General features: G+C 42.9%; 5 protein-coding genes across 5 annotated transcripts; all 5 read right to left on the bottom strand.

Annotated features, from left to right (window-relative positions):
• Positions 1 to 804: 804 nt before the first annotated feature.
• Positions 805 to 1,862, bottom strand: MELLADRAFT_93638 (uncharacterized protein; the record flags this gene model as incomplete). The annotated part of the gene is made up of 3 exons (XM_007406014.1): positions 805 to 997; positions 1,049 to 1,149; positions 1,242 to 1,862. The coding sequence occupies 3 exons, from the start codon at positions 1,860 to 1,862 to the stop codon at positions 805 to 807; spliced, it is 915 nt and encodes a 304-aa protein (XP_007406076.1).
• A 4,337-nt stretch (positions 1,863 to 6,199) lies between these two features.
• Positions 6,200 to 7,551, bottom strand: MELLADRAFT_60386 (uncharacterized protein; the record flags this gene model as incomplete). Its single annotated transcript, XM_007406013.1, has 8 exons — positions 6,200 to 6,314; positions 6,378 to 6,446; positions 6,506 to 6,535; positions 6,612 to 6,680; positions 6,744 to 6,872; positions 6,904 to 7,002; positions 7,085 to 7,186; positions 7,262 to 7,551. 8 exons carry the CDS (start codon positions 7,549 to 7,551, stop codon positions 6,200 to 6,202), a joined length of 903 nt encoding a protein of 300 aa, XP_007406075.1.
• A 687-nt stretch (positions 7,552 to 8,238) lies between these two features.
• On the bottom strand, positions 8,239 to 9,886 carry MELLADRAFT_103288 (uncharacterized protein; the record flags this gene model as incomplete). The annotated part of the gene is made up of 6 exons (XM_007406012.1): positions 8,239 to 8,422; positions 8,519 to 8,814; positions 8,871 to 9,349; positions 9,418 to 9,447; positions 9,539 to 9,628; positions 9,766 to 9,886. The coding sequence occupies 6 exons, from the start codon at positions 9,884 to 9,886 to the stop codon at positions 8,239 to 8,241; spliced, it is 1,200 nt and encodes a 399-aa protein (XP_007406074.1).
• Positions 9,887 to 10,592: 706 nt separating this feature from the next.
• On the bottom strand, positions 10,593 to 12,676 carry MELLADRAFT_103287 (uncharacterized protein; the record flags this gene model as incomplete). Its single annotated transcript, XM_007406011.1, has 6 exons — positions 10,593 to 11,057; positions 11,220 to 11,354; positions 11,426 to 11,584; positions 11,648 to 12,022; positions 12,095 to 12,282; positions 12,493 to 12,676. 6 exons carry the CDS (start codon positions 12,674 to 12,676, stop codon positions 10,593 to 10,595), a joined length of 1,506 nt encoding a protein of 501 aa, XP_007406073.1.
• Positions 12,677 to 13,872: 1,196 nt separating this feature from the next.
• On the bottom strand, positions 13,873 to 15,623 carry MELLADRAFT_103286 (uncharacterized protein; the record flags this gene model as incomplete). Its single annotated transcript, XM_007406010.1, has 4 exons — positions 13,873 to 14,396; positions 14,619 to 15,270; positions 15,344 to 15,421; positions 15,495 to 15,623. The coding sequence occupies 4 exons, from the start codon at positions 15,621 to 15,623 to the stop codon at positions 13,873 to 13,875; spliced, it is 1,383 nt and encodes a 460-aa protein (XP_007406072.1).
• Positions 15,624 to 20,089: the final 4,466 nt, after the last annotated feature.

Raw genomic sequence — 20,089 nt, 5'->3', positions numbered from 1 at the left:
TCTGGCATAAGACCTGGCCATTTTGACAACACGTCGGATATGATGAAGGGCCCGAATTCCGGGTATCTCGTGTTCTCTCCTGAATCCAGTGAAGTGCATCGCATGTTGAGCAGACATCGGAACATACGCCAAGGTTATGCGGAATTTCATTGCGGAAACGCAACTGGATCGAGTTTTCATTGTTCTCCCACTGAGCTCGCACCGCAAGTTGAGGCATGATGTCGTTCAAGGGGAATGCAGGGCGTGAAGGGGAAGAATTTATGCTCTTTACCGAGTGATGAGGTAGTGAGGGTGCATCAAAGCGGATGTTGTTGCTGCGTGTTTCAGAAGCTAATCCCCGGTTGTTAAAGCCCTGTATTGGGGCTTTTCGAGATTTGACATGTTATAAACATTGTCATAATATGGCAAAGATGTCCCTTTTATGTCGGGTAACGACAGCGGCAACGGAGAGGTTCACGCATAGAAGCTTTACAAATTGCATTTGTTTTGACTCACATGTACAAAGAGGTTAGAGAGCAAAGTCTCCCCGCGTTACTCCTTTGGCATGATTTGGGCCATTGATTCGTGCTTGGAGAGTAGGCTTCAAAACGGCTACACAATACACAACTTCAGAGCAATGGGGCTGGAATTTGTCAAGAAAATGGAAACAGATGAGATGCCGAGTAGAAACAAAATGGAGTATACAACGGTGGAAACCATTACAAAGGCATTGGAAAAAAAGGAACACCATGATGAGCTGATGAGATAAAGAAAGTAAACCGGACATCATCAAGAACAATTTTGAGCAGACGGAAAGCTGCAAGTTCATCTTCGGCGGTTGAGCGGCGAGGAATTGATAACGCTGTCGCTTGGCAAGTTGTTTTCGTCTTTCTCGGTTTCGTTACCCGTGGTGTCGACGACGTCTGCTTGGCTGAGGGACTCGGTTGGAGTACTGCTAGCACCGCCATCAAGAGTTGACGCCGACGTACTTGCCGTGTTGCTTGCTCTGTTGCGTCTCCTGAAATGGAAGTTAGCAACGTTCAATATACTGAATCAGACAATTTCTTACAATGTCAGTGGTACTCGGCCGCCGCTTGGTGTCCCAAGTTTCGTAACAACTTTAGTCGCAAGGCTCGGGGCATCGCCTTGGCATCTGCTAATGGCAGTGACCTGTAGAAATAGAATGAATACAAAGGAAAAGAAAATCACATGAGTAGTTCAGTGCGAGGGTTAGTTCGGAATAATAGCATATAGGCGTGTACCTCAGTTTCCCACATGTAGTTGACTCCATCGTAGTCTTTGATGATACCAACCAACTGGACTTCACGACCAACTTGGCAGATGTTCTGGGCCTTCTCCATATTACGAACGGGTGGTATGTGATGTTTTGTGTACCAGGTGACGGGGATCTTTGTCTGGAAGTAGAAACAATCAGTGGCTGCACAACGAATTCGAAAGACGGGGATACGTACTATGGGATCGTAATCTTGTGATTGAAGGGTAATGACAACGGTCGACTTGCCCTTGTAAAGTGGATCTTTAACAGTATCTCGTGCGGTGACATACCCAAGTGCTATCATGACGGTTTTATCCATGAGGTCTTCCGCGAACGTTTTGCCAAACCGCGCCACGTCACCGAGATCAATTCTCGTAGAATTTTTGTAATGTAAATGATCGTCTTGATCATCATTCGTACCAATAAACTTGCAAGTCATAGAATACACGTTATTTGGCTTAACAGCGTTGGCACTGGATCCATAGGAAAGAAGCCTGATAGGATTCGCGAATGGGGTCCCACCGTTCATTCCAGACGTAGCGATTGCGGCATGCGAAGAGATAAATCCCTTGGAATTGATGAGAAGAGAAGCAGCCTGTAAAAACATGCGTGAGCTGTCTATTGCGCCGCAGGGAGGATAAATAATGACAAACTTCAACACCTGCTTGACCGAAATAGTTCACACGGATTGGGTGAGACATAGAATTTGTATTGGAATTAACCATGTTGGTGAGGATTGGTAGTAAATCGTTTAATAGAGAAAAATTGAATCGAAAAGGGAATAAATCGTTTAAGAGTGAAGGATTGAATCTGAAAGGAAATTAGGGAAATAATAAGCTGAAAGTGATAAGAGAAGTGTACGTCTAGCCATTCAAGCATCATTGAGGCCTTATATACAAAACGACAGAAACCGCTGGACTGAGTGATTGGGATTTGTCATATTGTGAGAGGTGGCTGGCGAAACACGGTCATCGATCAATATGGCACGTACCACTGCGCGTTGAGATCATAATTGGTGGAAACAGAGGACAAACTCAGTAGCCTTCGTAATGATTTCAAATTTAGCGGATTAAGCGTATGGCAGGATCGCAATTTTAACGTGAGCCGTGTCGTGGGGAGTGTATTCATATGGCGGAAGCTGGTTATTGAATCGACGCAGTAGCCTTCGTAATAATTTCAAAGTTAGTGGATTAAGCGTATGGCAGGATCGCAATTATAATGTGAGCTGTGTCGTGGGGAGTGTATTCATATGGCGGAAGCTGGTTAATGAATCGATGCAACTGGCCGAGGCTCAAGTGGTTGAGCAATGGCAGTTTCAAACGGCGACCGCTAATGCTGTTAGTTGGAGCGACACTCGTGGTGAAATGATTGTGCTCAGAGTCGTCGCGTCATCACTTAGCTTTCATGCGCATTCAATGTGCGCATCGTACGAATTGAACCGGTATTATAGAACTGATCAAAGCAGAGTTGGTTGACGACGGATGGACTCGTTACTTATGGTATGCGACGCATAGTGAATCAACTGGTATTGGTTTAACCTATCAATCAAGAACAGCGGGTCCAGTACAAACGGGACCGGATAACGTCTGAAGTGTTTGTAGTTGGAACAGGTTTTAACTTAAGGGAATCGGTACAGGCTAAGGGTAGATCCAAAGAGCGGAAGGTCATGAAGGTTTTCACAATAAGCGATTCTTCTAGATCAATCTTTGATCTCATGGTAATCAAGCTTTTGACGGTTTTCAAGAGCTCTAATCTTATTTAGTTTCTTTACCTCTCAAAAATTTATTACTATTGTCAATTTCTATTCATTCGAAATTTGTACTCATCCAGAATCTATTATCAACAAAATCTTAGTTCTTATTTAAAATTCTCTTCATATTAATAAGCACTTTTTTGTTACCCACCTCTCCCACCCTTTATTTTCTTTATGTACAAGTTAGTTGTGTTCTGTAGCGTACTTGCGTTTTAGCTTATCTAACAAACCTTCCTAGCATCACGCTCCGATCTTCTCACAAGACCAAACCTATTCCCAGTCAGAAAAACCTTCCTAGCATCACGCTCCGATCTTCTCACAAGACCAAACCTATTCCCAGTCAGAAATTTCGAAGAGTTGTGGGAGCAGAGAGCGCTCTCATATTTGCGAGCTTTGCGAGCGCGAGCGGCGCACTGGCAGACGCATTTGTAATTAATAATCATATTCGACAGTTATTCCCACGCCCCCATCTGACACTTACGACCAAAGCAGTAGACCACATAGCAACCATGTATTTAGGTCATATCCCACCCTTCCGCTCACATCCACACCCATCCAATACCTAAGAATTTTTCACTACCAACCCCACTCCGAGTAAATCGATCGATTGTGTGAAATGCTAATCAAAGACATGATGAACCAGCTTTGCGAGCTGGATCCCCACGCGCACGCCAATTTGACACTCAGCCAGCTCACGACGTTTACCATACTGGCTGCCAAATTTTTGAAGCGTACCAACCGCGCGTTTATCACTTCGCCGAATCACGCGCCATACGAATTCTTCAGTCAAAGCCTAGAGGGCGGACAGCCGGACTCGTTATGGGGACACCTATGGAACATCACATACGATGCTATTCCGATGTGTGTTTACGACACGACCGCATTTCAAGAACAAGGCATACCCACACACACACGCAGAAAAGTCGCCATTATAATAGCGGAAAACTACTTCCATCGCACCCACCAACCATTGTTTCAATTGCAATGCGAGCAAGACCGGAAGCCCCTTGTCACTCCAGCGCCGCAAACCCAAGTTCGGGTATTTATTTGACATTTTGGGGATCCAGACCATGGAATGTGTCAATTATTATTGTCGTAGTGAGTTATTACCCCAGATTATACTAAATGCAGCACATTCACACCCTGACGTGTTGTTTTGTCTAGTTTGCAACACCACCTACACACCTACGTATTACAGTCACGGACTTGAACGTGAATACTACACTCCCGAAGAAGGTGGCGTGCAGGATCATTTTCAAGTCACTCAACACTACTTTATGTCCCATCGCCTCGCCGATCACTTCAACCACCTCCAGAACTTAGCGATGTAAGTTGTTATATTCCTTATACTATAAACATCAGCATACGACTCACCAGTCTCATCTTCACTCCAGAGTATCCATATACAACACTGTCAATTCCTACAATCAAAGTCACGCCAACGTAAAGAAAAACTACCGAAATGATTTCAACAAGGCCAGGTACACTCGACAAATGAGTGCAAATGTATGTTCACTCGGACTCGACATCCATCGCCTAATGGAGGTTTATGCCATTTGAGGCGTGCGTTTAAGGGCGAATGCCAAAGGCGCGGACGATCACCGATTTGATACGGCAATGATGCAACATACCGCGTGGTTGGAATTGGAGGGAAATGGCCATAACGGCCATGTTTGCTCTACCTGCACTGAAATCAAGATTGACGCAGAAAGTGGAACAGGCACAAGTACGTATATGTAATTGAAATCAACGATTACGCGTGGCTAACAAAGCGCACCAGTACTCAGATCGATGGTAACGGACGGCGTTACACTCGGCATTTGGGCATGCAGCGCCTCACAAGAACAACTGAAAGCCCTTGACCCGAACTCCACCGCCGTATGCTGCACTGAGCCGTTAGAAAAGGTCAATCATCGGTTCTGCCCAACACACACCGAACTCTTACACGACATATGTCAAGCCCAGCCTTGCATGAACAAGGCTATCGAAAATACCAAGACATGTCACCTTGAAGATCACATTGCAGCGAACGCAACCTTCAAAGAACGCAACACGTCTCTATTTGGACTTCCTCGACGTTTCAATCGACCACATGCAAACCTTCATATGGATCCTAGTGTGCTACTGGAGCCGGAGACGGGTGAGGTAGTGCTAACTGAGGAGGACCGCATGTATTCCGAGGTTGAAGAGAGAGCACACGAAGGAGCTCGAGACGGCGGAGCAAGTGCAGACGCAGCTGCACAAGGTGCAGGTCATAAGAAGAGAATCCTAATGTCGCGTGTCCGCACACACGACGAGCAACTGATGGTCTCAACCTGCGGCCTCATAGTAGGCAGAAAGACGTTTTACAAGTCGGAATCTGTACCAAAAGTGAAGGTAAGATAGCAAACATATCATTTACCAATGTTTCACAGTAGCTAAACTACCAGATTTTATAATTCAGGACTTCATACGCGAGGTATTCCCCGACAACATGCCGCAGGTCATATTTTATGACAACGCGTGTGGACTTTACTCTCACATACAAGCAAACGCCGAGGACCGAGAGGCATTCAAGAACACCATGTTGCCTGTCGACACGTTTCACATCAAGTCCCACAAGGAGTCTCACACTACGTGCCGCCTCAACAACGATCCTCATCTATTCCCTGAACTGAAAAAGCCAGATGGTGGCTGGAGGTTCAATGCTTCGGCTGCCGAGATCACCAACGCGTGGTTTGGACGATTTGACGCCATGTGTCGAAACATGGGTCACATTAGATACAATTTTTTCTTAGATGAAATGATCCGCCTCCATAATAATCGGTTGATGGAAAAGCTAGAGGCTCGGCCAAATGTATCCTTTTTAGGTAATTTTGACATGTCGCCTGCGGCAGACTTATCGTGATGTCTTATATATCTGTATCTCATTGTATTAGTGTATAGATTTCATCAAGTTGTTTAGTCTGATTATTCGTTTGCCTATTTTCATTTCTTTATGCAATCAATTTATTTGTCCTCGCTCCAAGTCTCATTACCTTGTCATGAGTTGAGGGTTAATATAACATTGGCCAATCTCATAAGATAACATAAGAAAAACAACCAATTAAAGCCTGCGACCATATCATGACTTCATCAATGAACCACAGTTCATATACAGAGAAATCAATTGAGACCACGTTCAGGCGATAGAGATAGAGATTTATCAATAATTACATGACATATTCAAAACTGTGAAACAATGAGGAACAAGATCTTGATTGCACTCGGCGCGCATCCTCTTTGTTGCCAAAAGGGTTGCGGCGCTTGACTCCACTGTGTCGCATCCTGTGTTCAATCTATTATTAGGATGATATGAATGGTAATGATATTGAGGTATAATGGGCTTACAATGGGCCATGGCGAATTACACTGTTAGTATTTGTAAACTCATGAATAACCGGTTGATATGACGAGGGGCTAAAGATCACTTCTCAGTGGCTAGATAATATACCATATGATTTAGATGTTGAACATACCCAGTAACGACAATTTCCTCATCCGGGGACCTGATTTATTTTTGACCCAGGCTCAGTTCGATCTAATAATTTTTTTGTTATGGTGGTATAACTAAGAACAACATACCCAGCGGTTATATTGTAATCAATTGAGTTGGCGGTACCTTCATATTCGGTTGTGTTTGTAACTTCAGCCCTGAACAAAAGGTCATTTGTTAGACAAGAAATTCCGAACTATGATGATATTACTTTACCATACCCTTCCAATCCGGCGTCAGATGCGACGCCGGTGCCGATCATCAGTTGCTCAATGGCATTAGCGTCGCCCAACGTGACCCCAATGACCCTGAGATCATATTGTGCAAGCCTCTTGTACGTTAGATACAATCTACCGTAGAGTAGTAGGATAATAAACTTACTCTTCGATGTGCGCTTCTATTTCGTTGGCTAACACGCCTATCTCTTCAACCTCGCCTAGCATTACGTCGTCATTATCGATCGTTGGCATGGCTTGGCCACTGGAACATCATATGGAAGGCCAGTCAGTTTTCAAAATCAAGGTAAAATTATGTTACGTGGTACGTTGATTGAGAAACTTACTCTTCGTTGTTTGCTTGTATTTCGTTGGCTAATACACCGTTTACTTCAACCTGGCCTAGCATTACGACGTCATTATTGTTTACCGTAGGCAGGCCAGGCGCACTGTTCAACAAGCAAGAAGTGGGTTAGTCTATAAAACTAGACATATTATAATAGTAATAATATTATAAATATTACCCAGCGCCACCCAATGGAGGTAATTCCGCGGCCACGATTACTGGACCTACGACATTTTGAACAGGGAACAGAACGTTCACACTGTAAAGCTTGCGATGACCCATCACTCGACGCCAATCCTTGTAAGGACGAGCTGATCGAGCCAACCCAGCTTGACGCGCTGGGCAGTTGGTTTGCATATGTCGAAAACCACCACACCAGTAGCACATGTCACATCCTATAATCACCTCAGGCAAGGCGTTGGGTGGAATAGGAATAGGATTCAATTCGGATTCTTGGCGAGTACTCATATCGAGAATTATAAATAATATATTTATAAGTAAATATATTAATGTAATGGAACAAGAACGATTAATATGTATGGATGGCAGTTCTAGGAAAAATGGGTGCCATTAAATATGGAATATACCAACCTCGATCACTCAGGAATTGGCCGATCGGAAAGCCAAATACCATATTGCGAGTCGCAACGCGTCGTATGGTATTTGGCCATGTTTGTTTACATGCGATATGTTGATATAATATATCCTTCATTGTAAAAGGATGATCCCAACATATTAGGTAAACCAAACTTTACGAACCCCTTTGCATACTGAGCGTATGCAAGCAACTCGTATGCAAGCAACTGATGCGATACTAAAGGACGTTAACTCTGGGTATGACGAAATATGTTCATGTCTGACGCAAAGAAAAAGCGCCGAGATATATTAACGATTATTATGTGATGGTAAACATAACATATAAAAGTATGTGATGGCTTACTTTGCGGCGAAATGGAAGTAACATATAAATAAATCTATGTAAGTAACATGGTTCTCAACCTAACCTATTCAGTATCAGGTGATCAAAGTAAGAATAACGCGAAAAGGCAAAGATACAAATTGCGAAGCGGAGAAATCAAGGGCAACATTGACATTTGATAGTCTTTATTTACAATAAGAAAGACATTCACGCAATTGTAAACAAATATCTAAGGGCTATTGAGAGCTATTGAGACACATGATTTCCGTGAAATCACCAGATTTTCCCATCTGCATTCTAAACTTCGTAAGTCCAAGGTGTTTGCATATCATATTGCAGGCATGTTGTTCCCGAAAGTGGATGAAAGATCGGTCGATTCTGGCGACCATCTCAGCGCTCTCGTCGTAGCGAGGCGGTTTCCTACAGATAAGGTGTCCGTTATCCGTTAATGTTTATATCTAAACAAATCACATATATACGGAAGTAGTTAAAAGGAAATAAAGAGCCATATCTAACCCTTTGGTATACACGACCAAGTTGGTTATTTGGCCATGCACGTCACATTCCAGACTAGTAATGAGACTTTGTTGACCAGTGACTTCGTAAGTATAATGTACCCAAGCAAATATATGCTCAGTCCACGTTTGTTTGACGCTGGGAAGACTATGGAAGTCATACTCCCATATGTACCGGTGTGTAGTTTGTGCTTCCGTCCTCGTGATTTCCGGAGCCGTTTGCCCCTCACAAAGTATCCATTGGGGGTCTTGATCAAACAATCGGCATGCTGTCTGCATCACATACAATGACGGGATCTACAATACAATGTCAAAAGTTACCTACATGAAATAATATGATCACGATTTTGTACCTTCATAGACAATGAATCAGAATACAATTGCCTGTGCATATCATTTTCCTTGCCTCTCTTTCGCTCTTTTCGGCGTTGATGAATAAGTATTGATTTTCGAAAAGCTGACAACATCATTTCTCCAAATCGGTGGCTTTGAGCACGCTCAAAGCAATGAGCACGGCTATCCTCGTCTTCCCACAACAAGTTGTGTTTGAGGGTGTAATAGCCAACAAGTTTGGGATGATCAATATAAATCCTTTTGCCTACCCAAAAACCACTGTCTCTAGGTCCTAACTGGACCTGTGACTTGATATGGAAATCGACGAAATCGTTTTGGAACTCCAACCATTCATAGGGATTGTACGGCGGTCGGCACACATCAAAGACCTGGGTAAAGAGACGGTATATGCAACCTTTACCCCTATCTCGTAAGTCAGGGATAACTTCGTAATATAAAACTCTTTCATCACGAGTCGATCGAGCAGATTGAGACATATCTGCAAAAGAAAGAGTTGAGATATGAATAACGGCAACAAACAGTGATTAAAAGGAGGCTGGTACCCACCCAAAGACAAATCGTTTTCGATATTATTATCTAATTCATCAAAAACAACCCGATTAGTTGGCAGGCGAGTGAGTGCATTGTGGTTTGTATAGTATACTTTACTATATATAAAACACCTAACCTTCTTGATCATCCTCAAGGGTTTTATCCTCGCTTAAGATTTCTTCCTCTGAGTGATCGGGATTCACCACGTCCAGAGGTCGTTCAGCACCTGCGTCATAAGGTATGATAAGGTATGTTTGGAACAGTCAGACCACCCAGAAAATATTATATTTTGTGTAGTGTAAATACCTGAAGAAATTCTGTGATCATCATCGACTGCTAATGTCTGCATTGTCATTTCGAGACTTGGGTAGCTTTGCACGGCCCGCTGTTGTCGAGGTACATTCTCCAAAGGAACAGTAGCGCTGCGATCGTGTTCGCTGACGTCTTTGAAAGGTGTTTCGGCATCTTTCTTAGTAGTCGCCATTGAATAAATTAAAAATAAGTGATAGGAGAAGGTGAAATTGGAATGTAACAGGACACCGAACATAAATTGGTATCGTTATATAGAGCTTGATATAATGCATCAATAAATTTTGTCGTTTAAATAAATATGACGACATTCATATTGAAATGAAGAAATAATTGCCTCACGCTACTCACGCGGTCGATCACCTTATATTCATCGCGTAAGTGATCGAGTGATTGAATGAATGGTGGAATACATTCAATCACTCGATCGCGTAAGTTATCGAGTAATTAAACAAATGGTAAGAGTTGATAACATGACGCTATAGTATGGATATAAAGTGTGGATAATTACATTGTTTAGCGACGAAGTGCGAATTGGTAGGTAGTCAGAAGTGGCAAATATAAAGAACACAATTTTAATCAGCTTGTTTCACTAAACTAAAGAAGGCTTTGAAAATCATCGCAATCACCACGCGTCTTTCGCTGAACAGGGCTGCGACACAATCTAGTCCGGGTCATGGATCGGCAAACAACATACAATTGATTGTTTCATTACGAGGGGTGGGATTATCACAAAGCAATAATTACACATATACAAGGTGAAAGCAGGGGTTAAAGAATAACCAGTACTTATTTACAAATTATAATCAATGGTGGAAGCGGAAGCGCGTAAAAGTTGCATATATTAAATGAGATAATTAAAGAGAGTGAAAGATAAAAACCTAAGCAACTCGTCGCACCGCCTTGGTCTTGGTGCGCCGTTTGTCCAATTGTTTCCATTCCTTTCCGAAGTACTCTCTCCCTGCAATCACACTGGGGTTACCTTGATTGACATAAGCGGAGAGCCTCCCATTCTCTTCGAGTGGCGTAAGCCATCTGAGGTATTTGGAGACGGTGGACTGTGTGTACGTATAAGAGTTACCGTACACCCGATCAAACGCTTTTTGGTTTGATAGGTCGTGAGGTGCCAGTGTTAATTGTACCAGCTGCATAAGGGATCTCATAGAGACCGCAGGGTTTGTGGGCCATACTGTTTTTGAGGTCGATAGAATTTCGATCTCTGGCTCTGGCGACCCACCGCCATCGGAGGGTGGAGGTGGTGGAGGTGGTGGAGCGATAGCGTGTGCAGTCGGTTGTGGTAGCGAAGGAGTTGGAGTTTGTTCATGAGGTTGAAAGATATCGTTAGGCTCAGGAAGATCAGGTGTTAAATGTCAATTGGGTGTAGGTGTACCATCTTCATCGTCCAATATGGTTATTTGCAAATGGAGGGGAGTCGGTGCGGGCATGGTGGTGTTGAATTGGTTGTATGCAGCTGGGCTAATGACCTTTTGGAGATCCATCTTCTGAACGTTTGTCATAGCTTTTACCAAGTCCATGTGGAAATCGATATCCTTGCAGGTCTCTGGTTTGACGCCAGGAAATAGAATGAGAATTCGCCGGCATAATGGGTTATACTCCTCGACGATCGATGTTTGCATCTTGACCTAATACACACCACACCCACGTTTAGAATATAACTAATTATCTAGTTATAAACATACATATTCTGACTTACCCAGGTTTTTTCCTCAGGAATCCAAACTTGAAGGTCACCATTCCATGTGTCACCCAATTTGAGTCGAACTTGTTCCATTAGAGTAGTCGACTGATTAAGCTTCAAGGTGGGCCATCGCGGGGCGTATACACGCCAGGTTTCACACCCCAAGGGGTTATCCTAAGAAGGAAGTATGAGATGGCTGGAACATGTCGTGTATGCGGAAACAAGGGAATGACTTACATCCATTCCTGCCCATATGACAAAAGTTGCAGTCTTACTTGCCACTGAGGCGTGATCCTTGTCGTCACGCTCTTCCGCTTGTTTTTGTAAGGTCGTCTGTCGGAACCTGTTGATCTGTGCAGCGCTGAGTGGGCTAGAGAACACATGGCTGGCTTGATAGACGTCTGCTGAAAGGGATTGAGGTGGTCCCTGCGTTAGAACAGGTTCCGCATCACCTTGGGTGTCATTTTTGATGCTGGGGCTCTGTATACGCTGCCTTTGGGTCGCGTTCAGGGAGACGTTGCTGTTGCCGCCGACACGGTTTTGCTGTTTGGTCTTGGGCATCGCATTGTGTTTTGAGCACCGTATGTCGATCGGTTTGAGCTGTTCGCAGCACTATCATATATATATCATATCAGCTGTTCAGCATTAAGTCATTGCATCATTCTGAGCTGATTTTTTACTTACGTTGCGGCAACACTTGATGGCACATTCGCCATTTTTCCGCGTGGTATGACCTTTGGCGAATTTGCCTTCGTATCCCACACATTGTTGGATCAACGGCACCGATTTCTTCTTAGGTTGATTTATTGTTTGGGGCATAGTCTGGGCGTCATTTGGGTTAGCTCCTGGATCGCCGTGTATCAATTGGGCGACTTGCATGCCGAAATCGAGTTCTTGTATGTGTGATCAATAGGATGTTCGAGCTCGTACCGACAGATTATGTTGAAGTACCGCGTTAGTAGCGTGGGCGAGGCTATACGATCGAAAATAATGTCCTTTATAGCACTGTAAGTTAGCCATAAAGGACGTAATGGTTCATCAATTAGATCAATCAAACATTATGAGTTTATATAATAAAACACCTACGGAAACACCAATGAGGGGCTCGTTAGATTGATTTGCGGGTTTGAAGTATTTCGTCGAGTGGGGTTTGCGACAATTTGGGCAAAGTAAGCCGCTGATTATCAAGGGTTCTGGTAGTGGTAAAAGTGCGTAAGGCTTCACGGTCTTAATAGGGAATGCGGAATATTCTCTATCTGGTGCCATTTTTATTTGCTGCCGTCGTTAATTAATCACAGGTCTGGTCTCTTTTATAATTTAAGATTGGTAAATCATTCTTCTTATTTATGCGTTTGCTCTCTTGCCTGCGGTCATCGTCATTTCAAAGCGTATGTGACTTGGGTGATTCCGCTGATCCTCGTTTGTTCTGCACGGTCTGAGAGTGAGGTCAGTTACTGTTCTCGTGCGGTCGGTCAGCTCACTGACTGATGATGGATCATTCGTATTGGTTCCAGCCAGTCTCGAATCCATCCATTCTTGGACAGATGGGATCTTTCATCCTTGCATGGACAAGACCTTTGCGCCCAAAATGTTAATGTTTTCCTGTGAGTGAACGGCGCTGTGGGATAGAGACGAATGTGTACAGTCAAACCTGTGCAAATGCATACCTGCGCAGATGCATAACCTGTGACAATGCATAGAAAAATTCCTAGATCTTGATACTTTTTACCGCCAAACTAGACAATGGAATTGCATAACCCGTGAAAATGCATAGGAAAAGTCTTCCACCCAAATTATGCAATTGCACAGGTTTGACTGTACACAGCTCAAAGTGTAATAAGATTGGCGGAGGCAACGGTTTGTACACTTGTACAGTCCTACTCGGGACATTTGTATTGCCCAAAGTGTATTCGGCGCAGTTATCAGATGTGTAGCCGCTCTCAATGAGAGCGACGCTTGCAACTTGCGCAACCCTTCTGTTGCTCTCTTCCCAGTCAGTAACGAAGTCGGCGGGGAACCATTTTTTTCGTATCCAACACCATCTCTTCTTTATGTGTGATCTCATCGAACTGTCACATACCTTGACACTCGATTAGCCCACGTTGGTGACATCTTCACTTCCATTTCCTCGAGACCGGTTTGTATCGGGTGTCTTCATGACTTTTTATGTTGGTCACATTTACTCACACGCAACAGGTTCCTCTCTCTTTCTCTCTCAGTTCGCTCTCAATCTCAATTATATGAATGATGTCAAATTGCTTCATTACATTCAAAGGAAAAATTACAAATCAGAAAGAAACCAAATAGAGAAAAACGAAAACGAGAAAGAGAAAGAGAAAAACGAGAAGGGTAGGAAAAATAGGAAACATTAGGCCGAAGTGTAGAAAATTATATTTAACATTTTGTTGGCTCGATTTATTCATAAAAACAATTTCTGTTAATCAATTCTTTGTATTGAGTGATTAACAAAAAGAGTTTTCAAAATCGAAGTCAAGTTCTAAGAAAGATTTTTCAATATTGAAACTAAGATCTTTTGAAAAATAATCGTTTTGTTCAAGAGAAGATTTAACAAGCTCAAAACTCATATCTGCGTAACAACAAGAGTTTTGAGAAAGAATTAAACCGAACGGATCTTTGAGTTCTTCTATCGGTGTCGGTAAAGAATGAGTATTCTGAGCGCTCGAATAAGATGAAGGAATATTTGAAGAGGGTGTAGATGGGAGAGAATAAGTCTCATCAACGCTAACAAACTCCGGGGCGCTTTCTTCACAGAGAGGAAGAGGAATAGTGAAAGATTCTTCTGCGTCTATACGATCTTCATCTGTCATAAGACTATCTAAGATTTCAGACCAATGAAGTTGTCTTTCGTTATCTCTGAATACCTTTGAGCTAGGTTTTGAAGAGTTTGAATTCGAAGAAGTTGTCGTGTTGAGGGATGATGAGGATGTGGTAGTAGCCAGTGTGGAAGCGGAAGACTTCAAAGTCTCTGAGATTTGATGTTCAAGGACCATCTCATTGAAGATATCAAAATTAGAAGACTCTGCTGAAGTAAGAGGCATGAATTCTACTGATTCAAGTTTAGCAGTTTCTTGTCGCAAGTCTTCTTCTGCTTCTTCCCAATCAGAAGCTGTCATCAAATTGTCTAAGATTTCAGTCCAATGAAGTGCTGGTTTGGATTTCTTGGAAATTGATGACCGAGTGGTGAAACGTTGTGGGTTAAGAGTGATCGGGGTTGGTTTGGAGGTTGAAACTGAAGAGGTTGAGATTGCAGATGCGGTGTGTTCAGCAAGTAAGTCATTGAAGATATGGAAGTTTTCAGATTCGTCTTCAGTGAGCGGGATGAAAGAAAGGGTTTCATTGAGTGAGCTCGTAGTAGATATTGGTTTGTTTTCTTGCTGTAACTCTGCCTCGGCTTCTTCCCAATCAGACGCTGTCATGAGATCATCCAAGATTTCAGTCCAATGAAGTGTTGCTTTCGATTTCTTTGAAACTGGTGCACCAAAAGGTTGTGATTTTGGGAGTGGTCTCTTCGTTCCTCGAGATGAGTTTGAGATGATTGAGGGAAGATTGGAGGTAGAAACTGAAGGGGACGAGATTATTGAAACATTGTGCTCGGCGAGTAAGTCATTGAAGATATGAAAGTTTTCAGATTGCTCCTCAGTGAGCGGGATAAAAGAAGTCGTTGGGTTGAGTGAAGTCGAATTAAGATCAACTTTTGTGACCAAAGCCATACCCAAATTGCAATCTTCATCCGAGATGCAAATTTTTGGAAGTCTTTGTCGACGAACGGGACGCTTTCTTTGAGTGGGTGGCGAAACACGAGGGGAAGATTTGGTTGACATTTCTTCTGAGACTTCAGACTATTAAATATAAAAAATGTCAGAAAAACAGAAACTTGAAGTGGAAAACCACGAAATGTGAAAGTTGACAAACCTGAAGGGTTGAAGTCGAATTCCATGTGATCAATTTTGGACTTTTGCAAAGGTTGATGAGGAACAATTCATAGGCAGTCTGTTGCAAGAAACAATAAAAAGAATTAGCTGATTGGCCTTCAAATACATGAAGAGACAAAAGAAAAGCGTACCTGTTGTGGGTTGTCCATTGATCCACATGAGACTGTTGCGTTGTGATGTGCTACAGCTCTCTTCATGACAAACCAAGGATCCATTCCAAATCGGACATGCAGGTTAAGGCCAAGTGATAGGTAAGACATATTGGTTATAGGAAGGTGAGTAAATATGAGATGGGTTGAAGAGATTGGATGTTAGAGGATAGAGTGATGTGAAGATGGAGTTGTGGAAGATTTGAATGCGGAACCAATGTTGGACGCGGAGATGCAAAGTGCGGAGTGAGAAGTGGTTGGGAAATGTTATCAAATGATGTGAATGATAGACGATGAACAGAAAGAGAAATTGGAGAGAATGATAGATATTTATACTTGTGTCCCGCTTGAAATTGTGTTCCGGTCTGCTGAAAGAATGCCTCAAGGCACAGAAGCAAGTTTGTTCCTGATGATAGTGCGATCGTCGGCACGGGAATGTGTCCATATTTTGCCACGGCCGAGCAATTTTGGCGGTCTCTTTCTGAAAAAGTTCAGCATTTGACTGAAATCACTTGAATCTGAAATCATCAAACCGATCACATTAGCAGTGTTCCATAAAACATCACTGCATTGGCCAAGTAGCAATGGAATCTTCTTTCACGTCCACCAGTCCACTTGACTCGAGCCACTGATGAAAATTTCCATCTTGACTAGAAATAATGATCACCAACCGGGCTCATCGCTTTCACGCGCACTGATCAACAGGTTGTGCTTTTATGCTTCCTAGATTGATAACCAATGCAACCGTTACTCGCCTTGACACAGATGCTCTTCGTGTACCCAAAAAAAGTTTCATTCGTGTGGCAGGCGAGCTCAGCATTTGATTGAAATAGTTCATTTCTGAAATCATCACACACCTCACATTATCAGTGTGCCAGAATATATCACGCATTGCACTGACAAGTAACAACTGAATCCATTTCACGTCCGCCAGTGCACTTGAGTCACGGATGAAGATTTCCATCTTGACCAGAAATAAAAACCACATCCTGACTCTTTACTTTTACGCGTCTCCATCAAGAAGGGGTCCTTCTAATCGTCCCGGATCAATATCCAATGCAACCGTTCCTTTCCACACCGCCCCGCAAACAGTGGTCCTCTACCAAACACCAGATTGGTTCGTGCGGCTGTTGCTGGCAATTATCACGAAGCCCAAGCTGACAAGCGCGCCAATCATTCCATTGCTCAGACCGAGATAGAGGAGAGGAATGAAATTCATGAATCCAAGCGTTGCGATCGAGAGTTAGCTGGCTTTGTTCTCTATGACTTTTCGATCAACGGCTCTTCATCCGGAACCGGCTGGCTCAGAACTTGAAGTTGAGGCAGGCGGTTGATCTATCCATCGATCCTAACTTAACTAAGTCCAATCTCGTGCCTCTCATTTGAAAGTTTGCGGCCGAGGCACGAGGGACTTATATGTAGTGTGGCTTTTCTTGGTGACAAGCACATCGGGCTTTTAGTGGGAGGACCCTATGTTATAGAAAACTTTTCTTCGTTTGATTACAACATTGTCTGTTGTTTAAATATATTAGACTCGAGCTTCTTCCAAATCTTCCATCCTATTACTTTTTTTTTATTCGTAATCAAAACAAAAAGTTTTCATTGAGCTCAATAAAGTGTCTTTTGAAATTTCGATTGCTGCGAGTTACCCAAAAGATCACTTAGGGGATACAAAGTTGAAATCCGGCCGAAAATCCGGCCGCGTGGCCAGAAATCCAGATCCCTTTTTTTTCTGGCCACGAGTTGAAATTTGGCAAAAAAAAAATCAACAGATCACTGGCCAGTTCCCAGGCCGTAATCATCTCAATTCAATTAATCTCAATTCACTCCTCAATAAAGCCACTTAATTATCATATCATGACTAATTCTGATACCCTTCAATCGGATTCCACCAACCCTGCCGTCCTCAAAACCGTACATTATCAATATGCGAGTATATAAATAGTCTTGGAATGAATTCCAAGAGTTTCATCCAGAATCTTCTTGATTCGGATGTTTCTGAAATCGCTTCAAGACGTCAATTCTGGGGGACAGAGACTGGTTGGAAATCAACCGAGAATGTTATTATCAGTATCAAGCGGCGAGTTAGTGAAAGTGACAAGCGAACCGGTACTCACAATTGGTCCGACTTCGTCTTAAAAGAGGTTAGCCTTGACTAGGATCCAGATCAAAGAATCTGAAGTTCTGTCTCACCGTGGGGTTTCTTGGTATTACGTTGTATCCAGGCCCACGAGATAGTTAATCGCGAAGAGCCACCAAGAGGCCATGCTCCTAAGGGGAACTTCTACAGTGCAGATCGCATTGGCTACAACTTTTTCGAAACAGATTCCGAAGACGCTCGAGAGAAAACAGTAATCAACAGCATGCCCTTCTTGCATTCACTAATATACCAGAAGATTGAACTAGCCAATATTGCTCGAATGAAACGACGCGAGGAAAGGATCAAACCGGAAGATTCTATTTCTCAGAAAGATGCCGACACATTTGATTCAAATGATACTGAGGAAAGGATCTTTCCGAATAATCCTGCCGAGTCTATGGAGGGTGTTTCACACTCCGAGAATATCTCTTCAAGCAGTATGGAAATTCATCGATTGAAGCATGTAAGTCTAACTTAAAAGTCCTCTAGTTCGATGCTTGATTTGTCTCGAAAGTTGACATATATTTTCAACTTATATTGGTCCAGCTTCCTGCAACTTTACTATCAATGATAGCATTCTCTTGTAACCGATGCTGTAATGGAATGCAAATGCAAAATTTGATTGCATTCATTGCGTGTGGTGTCTCCGAGAGAGTGAATGACCATCTCCATTTCCTCGGCTTAACCACTTCTTGTCAAACAGGACTGAAAGCAATGGATACACTCGGGCGAGCTTCGCAAAAGCTCATCAAACATCGTATGGAACAACCTTTCAATTTAAGACCGTTCACCACGCTTGACAACATCGACATTCAAGCACGTATTCACAATACACGAATCGAGGCATCTACGAAGCTTTTTCACGGTTCTTACGGCTACCTTCACTTCCTACCTCCTCATCTCATTGACGACATCAATCCAGAAGAAGCTAAAGTCAAATCTCTTCTTAAGTGTATTGACAAAAGTCAAGAAGAGCCTTTTGAACCGAACTCAATCTTTCCCACTCAAGAGGAGAAATTGCATTGGAAGCTTGTACTGAAAGCACAGCTTTCTCAAGCTTTATTAGATTACGCACTTGAAAAGGACTCTGTAGAATACAACACCTGTAAATCGTCTCTTGCGACTGTACCTCCTGCGGTGGATCCAATTAAGTGGCACAATCCGGATCTTATGATGCTAAAAATGATGAGTGCATCGGACAGTTCTGCTGGAGGTGTAGCTGACATGCTCGAGCAATGCCAAAAACAAACTGGTGAAGATGCTATCGAGCTTGCAAAATTTCTTCAAGTCCTTGAAGGCAATATGGGAACCTGCTTAAACTTCGAGTCACTCATCCGTCAACGTTTTCCAGCCAGTTCAACTCAAGATTCACTCAATAATATTCTCAATATGCCCGGATTAGCTCACACAATGTGGAATGTAGCAAGTAAAGTGATAAGCCATCATTGGGGCGATCCGAAGGACTCATCCGACACTGGTCTTCACCAAACCGCAGGCGCACTTTCGATGAGGACAGATAAACTCCCATCTCAACAGGACTTTAACTCCTTGATGCAAATGATTCATAAAATCCACACAGCTACTCTAGTCTTTTTGTTGAAGTCAGTTCTTTATTTTTTTTGTTTTCATTCTTGAGCTGATCATTAACTTTACTTGATAGGCAAATAATTGCAAATCACGATCCACCTGTGAAACTAGATCAACCTGGTATGGCTCAGTCCATAATTGATGAATGCTACGAAAGATACTTCAGTATTGAATCTTTAGAAGCCTCGTCTAAAACTGGTGATTGGACTCTTTACAACTTGCGCCTTCGACTCAGGGACTTTGCTTCCATTGTTGAAGGAGATCAAGCTATGCGAGCAGGTGATATAGGCCGTACTATGAGTATGTGGAAGAGATGGGCCTTGATGGCTCAAGGAATCAAAGGCCTTTCACATTATGCTATTCATCTGCCACGGTTTATCTTGATACTTGAAAAGTTTTTACCGCCAAAGATCGCCAAAGCAATAAAACACTCACTTTTGATTCCAACTGGCGGACGTGATGGACACTGGGTCGCAAAGGATTTTTATCTTGAAATCCAGAACTATTGGCTGAAATATTTTTACAACAACTTGGTATGTCTCTTTTGCTTTCTCTTTCTCTTTCCATCCATATCAAATGAACTTATAAAACTTATCTTAACAGGGTCAAGGGACAGACATTGAGAGATTCTCCATCCTCATCCCACTTGTGAGTGAAGCCTTTCTTGGATTCACTCGGATTTGGTTACTAATCAAAGCTATTCTGTTCAACTCAGCTTCGAAATCAGATCCATCGAATGAAGGTCAGATCTGGACTCAAAGATGTTTACCAGAACAATCGTCACCCAATCACAGATCAGACGATGAGAGCGTTCTTACATATGGCTCAGATTCACTTATGTGATCCTGGG

Source organism: Melampsora larici-populina (genome assembly GCF_000204055.1).
Source record: "Melampsora larici-populina 98AG31 unplaced genomic scaffold MELLAscaffold_5, whole genome shotgun sequence".
Classification (NCBI taxonomy): Eukaryota; Fungi; Basidiomycota; class Pucciniomycetes; order Pucciniales; family Melampsoraceae; genus Melampsora; species Melampsora laricis-populina.
This window is presented reverse-complemented; position numbering and strand designations above follow the sequence as displayed.